At 38.3% G+C, this 12,356-nt stretch overlaps 3 protein-coding genes across 3 annotated transcripts; all 3 read right to left on the bottom strand.

Annotated features, from left to right (window-relative positions):
• Nucleotides 1-932: 932 nt before the first annotated feature.
• Nucleotides 933-1,921, bottom strand: LOC144649898 (beta-2 adrenergic receptor-like). Its single transcript, XM_078509496.1, has one exon. It carries the CDS (start codon nucleotides 1,919-1,921, stop codon nucleotides 977-979), a length of 945 nt encoding a protein of 314 aa, XP_078365622.1. The 3' UTR covers nucleotides 933-976.
• Nucleotides 1,922-6,825: 4,904 nt separating this feature from the next.
• Nucleotides 6,826-8,173, bottom strand: LOC144649889 (melanocortin receptor 5-like). Its single transcript, XM_078509486.1, has one exon. The coding sequence runs from the start codon at nucleotides 7,858-7,860 to the stop codon at nucleotides 6,868-6,870; it is 993 nt and encodes a 330-aa protein (XP_078365612.1). The 5' UTR covers nucleotides 7,861-8,173; the 3' UTR covers nucleotides 6,826-6,867.
• A 2,160-nt stretch (nucleotides 8,174-10,333) lies between these two features.
• Nucleotides 10,334-11,586, bottom strand: LOC144649880 (adenosine receptor A2a-like). The gene has a single exon (XM_078509475.1). It carries the CDS (start codon nucleotides 11,435-11,437, stop codon nucleotides 10,445-10,447), a length of 993 nt encoding a protein of 330 aa, XP_078365601.1. The 5' UTR covers nucleotides 11,438-11,586; the 3' UTR covers nucleotides 10,334-10,444.
• Between the last annotated feature and the right edge of the window lie 770 nt (nucleotides 11,587-12,356).

Below are 12,356 nucleotides of genomic sequence, written 5' to 3'. Positions count from 1 at the left end.
CTAATATTTGTTTTAAGAACATCAAATTTTCGCGGGGCAACTATCAGCCGATATTTCCTCGACAGAAACACTCTATTGTTAAAATATTTCATTGCTACTGCTGGACACACGTTCATTTATTAATTTTTTTTTTTTCCAAGCAATTGAACTAAAAATATGCGAGCTCTCTAGCTATGTTATAAACTCCTTTAGTTTCTGTGTTCTAATGTAGACCAATTAACGAATCGTGTTACAATTCAATCTGCAAACAAACAAACAAACAAACAAACAAACAAACAAACAAACAAACGCAGAGTTTTCAAACATTTAAAGTTTTCTGCATAATAAAACATTTAATGGGGCAAAAAGAAAAGAATGATGTTTAGCGGGATGTTAACTAATGTGTCATGGTCCTGCTAGCCATAGCCTATTTTCGGTCTTGCGAGAAGCGCACCTCTTTTTGCTAGTGTCTGTTTTTTTTTTCACATTGTTTCCGACTTTTTTCAGTCTCTTTCATGCTTTTCAATAATGATATGTAGAACATTCAAGCCTTTTTTCCTGCGCGTTGTCAATCCTTTTATACAGGCGGCGATAATATTTCGATTTTTTGGCAGTATGCTTGACCCGCACTTGCACTGGATCGGTTATATCACGCTATTTCATCTGTACAAAACAAGTATTCCCCGCCTATACGCACGGCGTCCAATCGATGAAAATCGATTATCTATACGTGGGTTGATTGCCGAGAACGCTTCAGCTGACGCTTCGACTGGTGCACACACCTTGTACCGAGTCAATCATTTGCCAAAATAATGCACAAGAGAAGAAACTATACTGCTTTTATTAACTAAACTGAAGGGATCAAACTTTAATATAAACTTCGACCAGCCAGCTGTTTTGCAAGAGCTGATTTTTTTCCTACGATTGACTAATGTCCTGCATAGATTTTTAATAAACAAAACGAAAAATTCACACTGGCGGATTACATGCATCGTGTTCATTCAGCTCCTTGTTTTTTTGATCCTTTCACTGAATGATGAAAGCAACTTTTGACCGAATTTCTTCTTCCAAGAAATCGAAACGTACGAGCAAAAGCTTCATAGAGTTTGGCGTTTCGCAAGCAATACACCCACGGGTTGATTACCGATGAAGTAAAAGAGAGCGCTTCGACTGGTGTCCACACCTGGGACCATGTCAATCGTTTGCTAAAATATTGCACTAGAGAAGTAACTAGACTTGGCAACCAGCAAACAACAAACAGTCCTACCACGATGCTAACTGTCTTGGTAGCCTTGAAGTTTTCTTTTCTCCTTTTAACAGCATCTTGATTCTGTAAGGTATTTTCAGTTATGTTTTTGGACTGCAGTGCAGCGGCTTTTAAATTCTGAATAGAGCAGAATATGATAATGATCATTGGTATCAATACTGTTATGATTGTTAATGATAACCATAATGTCGGTAGGACTGTAGCATCAAGTAGTAACCTCAAACAAGGGAGAAGCAAGGACATGAACCAAACAGTGGCTATGAGCACATAACATCTTCTGTTCGTGACAATGTCTTGGTAGCGAAGAGGATAAAATATGGCAATATGTCTATCTAGGGTAACGCAGCATAAGTTAAATGTAGTAGCCACTGTTGTGTGGATCCAGAGATAGTCAACAACTGTACTGTAGCTCTGCCAATAAGTATCTGTATTAAAAAGCAAGCATCTGGTAGGTATATATACAGGGTCTATAACAAGTCCTACTAAGAAGTCCGCTGCTGCCAGTGAGCCTAGGAACAAGTTGCAAATTGTTCTCAGCGACCTATTTCTGGCGATCAACCACAGCACAACCCCGTTTCCAACTATAGTCGCCAAAGCTGCGACACCAAACCACGTAGAATAAACTATCTTTGCTGTCAAGTTAAACTCTTCACTATTACAACATGTGCTGTTCATCTTCACTGTTTCTTGTTCGTTGCTGGGGTGTTAGTGTCTTTCTGTAAAAAGCGTCTTTAAATTCCTTTTGTAATTCGCTGGCAATTCAGTTTTCCTGTTTTATTTGGCGGATTAGACATTGTTGACCAATCATAGAGCAGAATATGTGGCGAAATATTCTAGTCCCGCGGTTAAGTTTTTGTTTTACACAATAATTCAAATCCTCCACGCATGCCGCGCTCCCTGTTTTCATGCCCAGTTTGAAATTTGTTTCTCTCACTGACATGTCGACGTTCCACATCCTACTGCCAAAACTGCGTTCAAAACCTGACAGTCAATCATCATTTTCAATCAAAAGGAAACACTGAGTTCATCAGGAACGAAATTTCATTTCTTTGTACCCGATACTGGATTGGCACAAATCGCAAATGATGGAGTGCATTGTTCCCTTCCTGCCCTGTGATTGGTTGTCATAGTCTAAGTCGCCCCACTTTCAGAAGTCGCACTGAATGGTGGTGTCAATCAAACATCTGATTAAAATCAAAACCTTTAGTTCGATTCCTTTAATTTCTTGAAAACGTTGTCTCGTTATTTTTCTCGTTATTTTTAATTAGGTAAACTAATCCCAGCCTTTATGCTGTAGCTTTAAAAATTTTATCAGAGGACTTGTTTTAACACATGCTTTCGTAGGCCTTACCGGCCGGGTGTGTTAATTAACATGCGGAAAGCTCTCAAGGCAGAATAAATAGATCACGTTTACTGCCACTGAGAATCCTTCGTTTTTCCTTTTTCTCATGCTAATATCCATTTTGAGTCCGTTTTTTATATTTGCATAACAATAAAATTGAAAATTGAGGTAAGGCAATTTCTTAATGGTTTTGGCATACGCGACAGCTTGTTTTAAAAATGGAAAGAAACAATATGTTTAACTCTTTTAGTTTCTGTGTTCTAATGCAGACCAATGAATCGTGTTACAATTCAGTCTAAAAACAAACAAGCAAACAAACAAACACGCACAGTTTTTTATGCACAGTTTCCTTGAAAAGTTTTTCGATCATCTGATCCTTCGTGTGTTTCTTGGTGTCTCGTTTTCGGTGCTGCTGATGAGATACTTTTCCCAACCCTTGTGCTGTAGTTTAAAAAAAAAAAAACTATCACAGGCCTTACTCTAATGCATGCTTTGGTGAGCCTCACAGGCCGGGTGTTTATTAACATGTAAAAAGCTTTCAAAAAAAGACTAAAGAGATCATGTGTACTGCCACTGAGAATCCTTCGTTTTTCCCTTTTATCGCGCTAATATCCATCTCTAGCCCGTTTCTCATATTTGCATAACAATAACGTTGAAAATTGAAGTAAGGCCATTTTGGGCGCAAGCTGCAGAAATTGTGGTTTCTCTCTAATTTAGCATACGCGACATCTTGTTTTTAAAATAGGAAAAAGAGGGTTAAACTCCTTTAGTGTCTGTGTTCTCATGCAGACCAACGAATCTTGTTGCAATTTAGTCTACAAACAAACAAGCAAAGAAACAAACAAACAAAACAAGCAAACAAACAAACAAGCAAGTAAGCTAACAAAAAAATGGAACAGTGCTCTGTATCATAGAACAGTTAAACGAGCAAAAGACAATTGTAATTGTTTTGTTTTGCAGAAGGTTAACTAATAATGGTAGTAGTAGTAACTTTATTTAAGGTCGCGGGGCATACCTACAGCATGAATAAATTCATGAAACGAAATTTTGCTTGGCCTGCATCTCTTAAAACGCTTATTTCTCGGATGTTATGGGTGCGATTAAGCTCAAATTTTACAGAGACATAATGAAATGATTGCGTTGAAAATTACGTATGTCATCTTTTATTTGGTAGGTTGCACTTAACGGCGATGTTACAGCCTTGTTAGTGCCAAATTGGGAAGAACATGATTTTGGGTCAGAGTTTGCGGAACGAGTAGGAGACAGATTACTGTGATCTTGTCAAAAACTGACCAGTCAATGCCTCTAGAGTGTCATAACAGAAGCGGATTTTTTTTAATTTAAAGTCTGCAAGCAAGTTATGGTGGTTTAAATGCGCTAATTTAAATTTAATGCCTTCCACCTCCTTCAAAAAGCGCTATTTTTAAATTCCGCTTCTGTTATTACACACTATAGTATTCATAGTTAACTTATCTGCAGTGACAAGTCATGAAGTTCTGTATCCGCGCTGTATTCTCGGCCCCAAAATTGTCGGAAAAGTCCAAACTTTGAGATTTCCGAAGGTGTCCCGACTAAAACACAATCAGTTTGCAAAGGAGAGATGTAATTATGGTAATTATATTCCACGCTTTTATGGTGAGAACAATGCGTTTTTATGAAGGACACGATTGTTTATGCCGAATATTATTATGATTACTCTGAGTTGCAGAAACAAAAACAAATTGAATAAAAATTGGCTCACAGACTTCCTACAATCTATATAAACGTATAACAACAAACAACAACAACGAAAGTTTATTTGAACTGTAAAATTACAAAAAGAAATGTTTAAACAATAAATAAATTAAAAATACATACAGTTGCTGGTCACCCAAAATAACTAAAAAGCTAAACTAGTTGGGTGACCACCATTTATTAATTTAAAATAAATATATCGTCAGAAAAGAGGCATTTTACATTTTACAATTTATATCGCCAAGTGTTGTATCGCCAAGTGTTGTTTTAAATTGGTTAAAATATCAAAGAAACAGGATTTTTTTTTAAAAAAAATCACGCGCACGCACCGCGCACTAATCACCTGCTGAAACGTCACTCGTTTTTTTCGCACCGCTCTTCCGAGATGGTGAATACATGGTATCGTGTTCGCTATTCTCAGGACTAGATTGGTCTTTTATCGAACGTTTTTCGATATGGTTCCCGAAGTGTCGTGTTAACACGGCATTAATTCACCTTGGCGGATCATGCATTATCCTGACATTATGTTAAAGCTTTTCCCTGTCTTTACCCGTTCCTACGAGCACAAAACATCTGTTAGTGGCGATGTTTTTGTGTTGACGGACAGAATGAATTATTATAGATAAATATGCCTATCCAGGGTAACGTAGCATAAGTTAAATGTTCGTAGCCACTGTTGTTGGATCCAGAGACGATAACAACAACAACAACAACCATTTTATAAAAAAAAAATTATAGCTGAAATAAATAAACTAAAATAGGTAAAAAACTACTCAGTTGGATTTTGCAGTTAATTAATTTTTAATGTGAATGTGCATTCAAATTAGCGAATAATTCTGCACATTTTCTGTAGGACGTCCTTTAAACGCAAAAGGACTACTAATAACAGCTACATTTGGAAAAATACTCAGAGCCCTGCAAATAGGTCTGCGTTTATGCTTGTTTAATTTTTTACAGCCCTCGGAACTTCTTGTATCCTTCCTATATCCAGATAAGACAGCATGTCCAGTAAGAAAACTGTTATGGGTTTTCTGGTAAAGTACATATGATCATTATCGAACTTAACGCAAAAGTTTTGTTTTATTCATTTCATTTTCATGGTTTCGTAAAAATTAAAGTTATTGACGTCTCAAAAACGAAACAATTAACGATCTCAGCTTTAAAATGTCAGATTTAGCAAAATTATCGCTGGATTTTTGAACTCACCAAAAGGTTTTCTTTTTTTCTTCTTCATATTGTTTGCCTACCTGTCGTGTTTCACATGTAAACAGCTTTTTAAAATATAGTGCCACAGGCGATTTGGGGATAATTCAAGAATCCTTTAATCTTTTTGTCATTCAGATAAGCCCGTTTCACAGTTACCTTTAAGGTTTCCATGACAATGTTTTTGTAGACATGTACAGAAGAGAGGAAACCTGCAATACATCATGATTTTAGTTTTCTTTTAAACGACTCGAGGGGAAACTGACATGGAGCATGTTCAACACTAAGTTTGCATTTGTACAAAAATTGATATAGATGGCAAGATGGCACTGCGTTACAGATAACTTGAAGTCTCAGATTAGCAATAGCCCCAGGGCAACAGTGTAATGATAATTGTCGAACTTAGTCTAAACTAAGTTCAACCGCGTGTTCTACAAGAATGGCTGATTATTTAACTGTATAAATCTACTGGCAGTCTGCATTTGACATAATTTAAGGAAAACACCGGGCGCTTTCCATTCGACCAAAATTCTGGTTTGAGTTTCCGGAAAATTCCAGTGGCAAATGGAACAGCATTTTTCAACTTTTCCGGTTGACTGCACGGAAGGCAAAACAAAATTTGCATATGGTCAGGTAGTGCGTCTAATATGGAAATTTCTACGGTGCATTAAAATAATGCACTGTTGCCAGTTTCCTGCACATATAACTCGATATTTTTGCAAATAAAAAGCATTCCGAGCACTGAAAATAAACGCCATGAATCACATCGTGGCTACAAATACAGGGACCTTTCAAAAGGCACACTACAAGCAACGAAAACGTCGCCAACCCAAAAAGTTTAATGAGCAAAACAATGGCGTAGCCTGAACGCACGTTATAAATATTTGTACATTTCTTTGCTGCCGCCTGCAAAACAACAACGAAAAACAACCGAGTTCGCCAAAAAAATTTATTTTCAAGAATGCTTCCTTAACACATGTAACTGCTTTCAGCTGCACAAATCGCTAAATTTTCTGCCGAAGGAACTCAGGCTGAGTGTAAAATGGTACCTTTTTCCAAAATTTCCGGAAAAGAGGACAACCTCGCAAGGTAGACCCAAATTTTCGAAAACAATTTCCGGGAACTTTCAGTTCCATTTGATTTTGCTTCTGGAATTTCCGGGGTTTTCGGTCGAATGGTTCGCATTTCGGAAAGTCAACACTTTCCGGATTTTCTGGAAACTTTCCGAGAAAATTTCTGTACCATTCGTCCTTGTTCCGAAATTTCCGGAATTTTTGGTCGAATGGAAAGCGCCCACCATCATGCTAATGTTCTGTGCAAAATCATAATAAACATGGCGAATTCATATTGACGGATCATAAATTATGTTAACCCTGTTCAGCGTTGTTGATCTCTCAACTGAATCATGTTGAATGCGATTTTCAGTCGACCTCCGCCTTCTAAGGAATCGAAAAGAACGAATTAAAGCTTCATAAAATGCTTCGTTTCGCAAGCAATACACCAATGGATTGATTGCCGATGAACTAAACGCGACCGCTTCGACAGATGTCCACACCGTTAAGTATTCCGTGCAATAACACACTTTTTCGCTAAAATAATATACAAAAGAAGTAACTAGACTTGGCAACCAGCAAACAACAAATAGCCCAACCACAACGCTAACTGTCTTGGCAGCCTTAAAATTATTTTTCCTTCTTTTGACAGAGTCCTGGCGCTGTAAAGTATTATCAGTTATCCGCCTAGACTGCACTGTAGCGGCTTTTAAAATTCTAATAGAACAGAATATAAAGATGATCATTGGTATCAAGACCGTGATGACTGTAAAAGAGAAATATAAAGTCGATAGCCCTTTGACAGTCAGCACCAAGAACCTTGAGCATGGGAGAACCAGGGACATGAACCAAACAGTGGCTATGAGCACATAACATCGCCTGTTAGTGACAATTTCTTCATAGCGGAGAGGATAAAAGATGGCAATATGTCTATCCAGGGTAACGCAGCACAAGTTGAATGTGGTAGCCACTGTTGTGTGGATCCAGAGATAGTCAATAGCTATACTATAGGTTTCCAGATAATTATCCGCATGATATCCCAAGCATCTAATAATTATCCACGCCAGGTTTATAACAAGTCCTACTAAAAAGTCCGCCGCCGCCAATGAAGCTACGAACAGGTTTGAGATAGTCCTAAGTGGCCTCTTTCTAGCGACCAACCACAAGACGAGCGCGTTTCCAATAATGGCCGCTAAACCTGTGAGACCAAACCACGCCGATAAAACTATCTTCCCCGCCATGCTTAACTGTTTACTATTACAACAAGTGCTGGTGTTGTTCATGTTTGCTGTTTCTATTTCCTTCCTGGACTGATAATGAGTTTCTGTAGAAAATGTAGAACAAGTCCTTTCTGGCACTGAAGCCGCCGTTAAATATTTTATATGGCGATTCGTGAAAACAATGAAAACAGTTTTTTTAATTGCCCACACTTTGCGTGCCAGTGGGTGTATACATTCAGTTGTTTTCTTTCAGCTAGATGCAAAGGCTGACAAATAAATTCATAATATCATGCCTATTTACAAACCCTTCAAAGCAACATCCAACGTAACGTCCATATCGGTCCACAGGTTCACAAAATAATTTAAAGGTTACAGGTAAAAATTCCCCCGACTGCCCACTTACAACAGACCCAGTGGACCCGCCCGTGGTTTTTCCCCTCCCGTGTGGTCTCCCCGGTCCCGCGTTTGTTCCTCCCTTTCTTCCCCGTACTGTCGTGTGACTTGTCTCCTTTCGAGCCCATGCCGACCCAGGAGGCCACCCAGTACTCCGCCCGGTGAGATGATCCACTGGGTCTGTTACAGAGGGGTGTAAGTACAGTTTTGCAGTCCTCAACACACGATTATTGGTAATTTCTCAAACTGTTGAAATTAATATTTAGATATGAATAAACGAAGAATTTGCATGGAAATCTTCCCGCGCAATTATTAAAACAGTCTTAAAATAGACTTTTGTTCAATTTAGGATTCTCTCATCCTATTATTTTCAAATTGTAGTCTGAGGTGGAGATGGCAAGGATTTAATAAAAAATAGTAATATTAAAAGAACATTTATTTAGCGCAAATTCCAAACGAAGGCTTGTTCAAATGCGCTTTGCAGCTTTTAGCTGCGTGTTTAATTTTTGCAGCATTTAATGATTGCTGGTTTCGTGAAAAGTCGTACACATCCAAAACACGATACAAAAAACTCAGCTCTTAGCTGCCTTTTCCACTGTCACGTAGATTGGGAAAATTATCACAGGGCTAGCGAGCTTATAATTTTTTTCCTTTTTCCTTCTCCTTTCCGGTATTCTTTACTTAGTCTAGTTTTACGTAGGTACTAAAAAGTCCACGGGTGATTTGCGGATAATTCAAAAATCATTTTAATAGTCTTCTTTGTGTCATTCATAATACCCTTTCCATAATCACCCTTAACTCATTAGTTTCATTTCTAGAAACCAAAATATTGTAAAGCCTTTGTAGAAAACAATAAACGATTGAATAGCGATTTATTTTATGAATGCTGATAGACACCTACATGGCAGTATCGCTTCACATGCAATCTTTTCCACAACCATGAACTGATAGTTGAAATTCTCTTACATTTGACTGTATACATCTATACTGGTAGCTTGTGTCCGATGTAGATTTGTTTCTTTATTTGACGGAATTGTTATTTAAATCTGAAAAAATTATTTTCAATGAGTACAGTATGTGGCCCTTGGTCCGGACGAAAAAGACGCGAACGTGTATTTCTCAGCTAGAAGAAGAGCAGTGAGCTGAGATTGTCCTGTAGTTACCGAACATCCAGCTACATGTGACCAGCTTCTGTGCTTCTCGTTCCCTGTATTCGGGTGGCTCGGTTTGCGGCCCTTGTCCCCCGCTTCGCCTGTTCCTCCTGCTCTGCCTTTTTTGTGTTCCAGGGGGCTCTCGTCTCGTCACTTCAGTCTCTCGCGCTCGGCGTATGGCTGCGGCTCGGTGAGTCCCGTGTCCTCTTCCCCCTGCCGGGTCACGCAGTCACGCGACCGGGTCTCACGAGTCGATCTTTCATCTCTCCTCCTCGCGCTCGTGCAGCCGCCCACCACGCCCCCTCCCACCCCCGGCCTTCGGCGGCCGTCCTGGGTTCGGTCTGTTTCCTCTCACGACCGAGTTCGACCGGGCTCTCGGATGGGCACAACTGTAGGGTCAATTGGAAAACTTTCATTTTAGCCCTCTATTAAATAATTTAGCAATTGAATTTATTTGATCCATTGTATTTATCAGTTCAAGTTTTTCCCTTTCATATGTAACTTAAGATGTGTATTTTTATCTTTTGAGCAATTAATTAAAAAATAATAACAAAAAAGAAACGGGTACCTGCCCTTAAATGTCACCATTTGGGGACCAAAAATATCTGAAATATCAAAGTCGAAACGACAAGTCTTCAAACGTTGTCTATTGGGATAACAGTTTACAATGTTTTAGTTCACGAGTCTCCAGTAAATTGTTTAACAAATTCTCTGTTAGGGTTCAAAAGGCCTGGGCACTAATATAGCAGAAACACCTTGCGACACTGTGCTCGTCCCCAGTCGACACTCGTCCCCTCTCTCTTCCCACGCGTGTGGGGGGGCACTTTTTTTTTTTTTTTTTTATTTTTTTTTTTTTTTTTTTTTTTTTTTTTTTTGTTTTTATAAAATTTTTTTTTTTTTTTTTTTTTTTTTTTTTTTAACTGGTGGGTTAAATAAAGCGGGGACCTAAGGTTCAGTTTGGTGCGTAAAATAGGAAAAAACTTATTTTTATTCGGTGCAATTGTTTATTGTGACAAGCTGTTTGACAAGAACTAGATATTATTCTAATAAGACGAACTTATGATCATGCTAATAACCCTTTCAACTTAATTAAGAGGAAAAATTCACACTGGCGAATTGCATGTGTTATGTTTACCCAGTTCCCTGTTTATTTGCTTATCTGTTAACTGAAAGCAGCTTTGTTCCGAATTTCGTTTTATTGAACATCGAAAAGTGCGCTTTAGAGCTTCATAGAATTCTTCGTTTCGCAAGCAATACACCCACGGGTTGATTGCCGATGAAGGGAACGCGACCGCTTCCACAGATGTCCACACCGTGTAGTAAACCGAGTTGTAAGATACCTTTTTGCTAAAATAATGCGTAAAAGAAGTGATAAGACTTGGTAACCAGCAAACAACAAACAGTCCCACTACAATGCTAACTGTCTTGGCCGCCTTGAAGTTCTTTTTTCTTTTTTTCACAGCATCTTGATTCTGTAAATTAACATCAGTTATTATTTTCTTGAACTGCACTGTAGCCACTTTTAAAATCCGAATAGAGCAAAAGATGATTATAATCATTGGCAACAATATCGTGATAACAGTAAAAGAGATATATAATGTCGACAGCCCTCTAACATCGCTTATTAAGAATCTCGAGCATGGAAGAGCCAAGGACATAAACCAAACAGTGGCTATGAGAACATGACATCTTCTGTTAGTGATAATGTTTTCGTAGCGGAGAGGATAAAAGATGGCAATATGTCTATCTAGGGTAACGCAGCACAAGTTAAATGTAGTAGCCACTGTTGTGTGAATCCAAAGGTAGTCAATAAATTTACCATAGGTTTGCACATAAGTATCTGAGTTATATCCCAAGCATCTGATAGATATCCACACCGGGTCTATAACAAGCCCTACTAAAAAGTCTGCGGCCGCCAGTGAGGTTAGGAACAAATTGGAAATTGTCCGTAGTGACCTATTTCTGACAATCAACCACATCACAATCCCGTTTCCAATAATGGCCGCCAAACCTGTGAGACCGTACCACGTTGACAAAACTACCTTTGCCGCTAAGCCCAACTCCTTTGTATTACAACAAGTAGAAGAATTATTCATGATTGGTTTTTCTTTGCTTGGTTGTTATATCTTTTTGCTGTAGAAAAGTTCGAAAAACCCTAAGAAAGCCGCTGTTAGTCGAGTTCCTTTTTATCCAGTCCGGGCCCTGTTGACATCAGCAGTCTTTGATACCAACTGGCAACCCTGATTAAATAAAGATTTCTATCCATCTATATCTGTCTTTGACTGTCATTTTTTTAGACCACTCGCTGTCAGCTTATTAATTGTGTGTATTTAGCTTTATGTCGCTGCCTATAATGTTTTTCACATGTTGTCATTGTGATAGTATTCAAATACATATTTTTTTGGTATTTTACTGTTGCTTATTTATTCAAAGAGTGAGCTTTGCGCTTTCAAATGGTCGATAAGAGAATATTATTATAATCGAATCTGCAGAAAAATGAACCCGTTGAACAATATAATCGAGACAAAAGATGCAGGTGAAATCGTCGCCACGACACGTTTCTTCCAAAGCGTTTCCGTGACGACCCAATCAATCGTCGAAAAAGTACCCAGGGCCTGCTCTTCTCCTACCTTAAGAATGTATCGTTATTGAAACTAATCACGTTTCTACCATTATAATACAGACTGAGAAATTTCTAAAAGCTGATTGGTTAAAACAAGCTGTATTTATCTAAACTGATACTTGCCGTATTTGGAACAGAGTAGTATTTCTAGAGTTTGACGTGCCACATTTGGAACAGAGTAGCATTTCAATGGCTTTAAATACTGCTCTCTTCCAAATATGTAAAGTGTAACAATTGAGACTGAAAGAAAACAAACAAGATGGCGGACAAATGTATCGTTTAGCGTGTGGACAAGAAAGGATATTGTAGTAAGATAAGCTGTCAAAGTAAACAGAAAACTACGAATATTGAAAACAAAACACTTCCGTGTGGTTTAACTGAGCTAAAAAAAC

The sequence above is a fragment of the Oculina patagonica genome, chromosome 1, assembly GCF_052425735.1.
Source record: "Oculina patagonica isolate OP01 chromosome 1, crgOcupat, whole genome shotgun sequence".
Classification (NCBI taxonomy): Eukaryota; Metazoa; Cnidaria; class Anthozoa; order Scleractinia; family Oculinidae; genus Oculina; species Oculina patagonica.
Note: the sequence above shows the minus strand (reverse complement) of the source record. Positions and strands in the feature narration are given on the sequence as shown.

Excerpts from the sequence above, each read along its gene's own strand:
- LOC144649898 (XM_078509496.1), bottom strand. The coding sequence starts at position 1,921 with ATGAACAGCACATGTTGTAATAGTGAAGAGTTTAACTTGACAGCAAAG.
- LOC144649880 (XM_078509475.1), bottom strand. The coding sequence starts at position 11,437 with ATGAATAATTCTTCTACTTGTTGTAATACAAAGGAGTTGGGCTTAGCG.
- LOC144649889 (XM_078509486.1), bottom strand. The coding sequence starts at position 7,860 with ATGAACAACACCAGCACTTGTTGTAATAGTAAACAGTTAAGCATGGCG.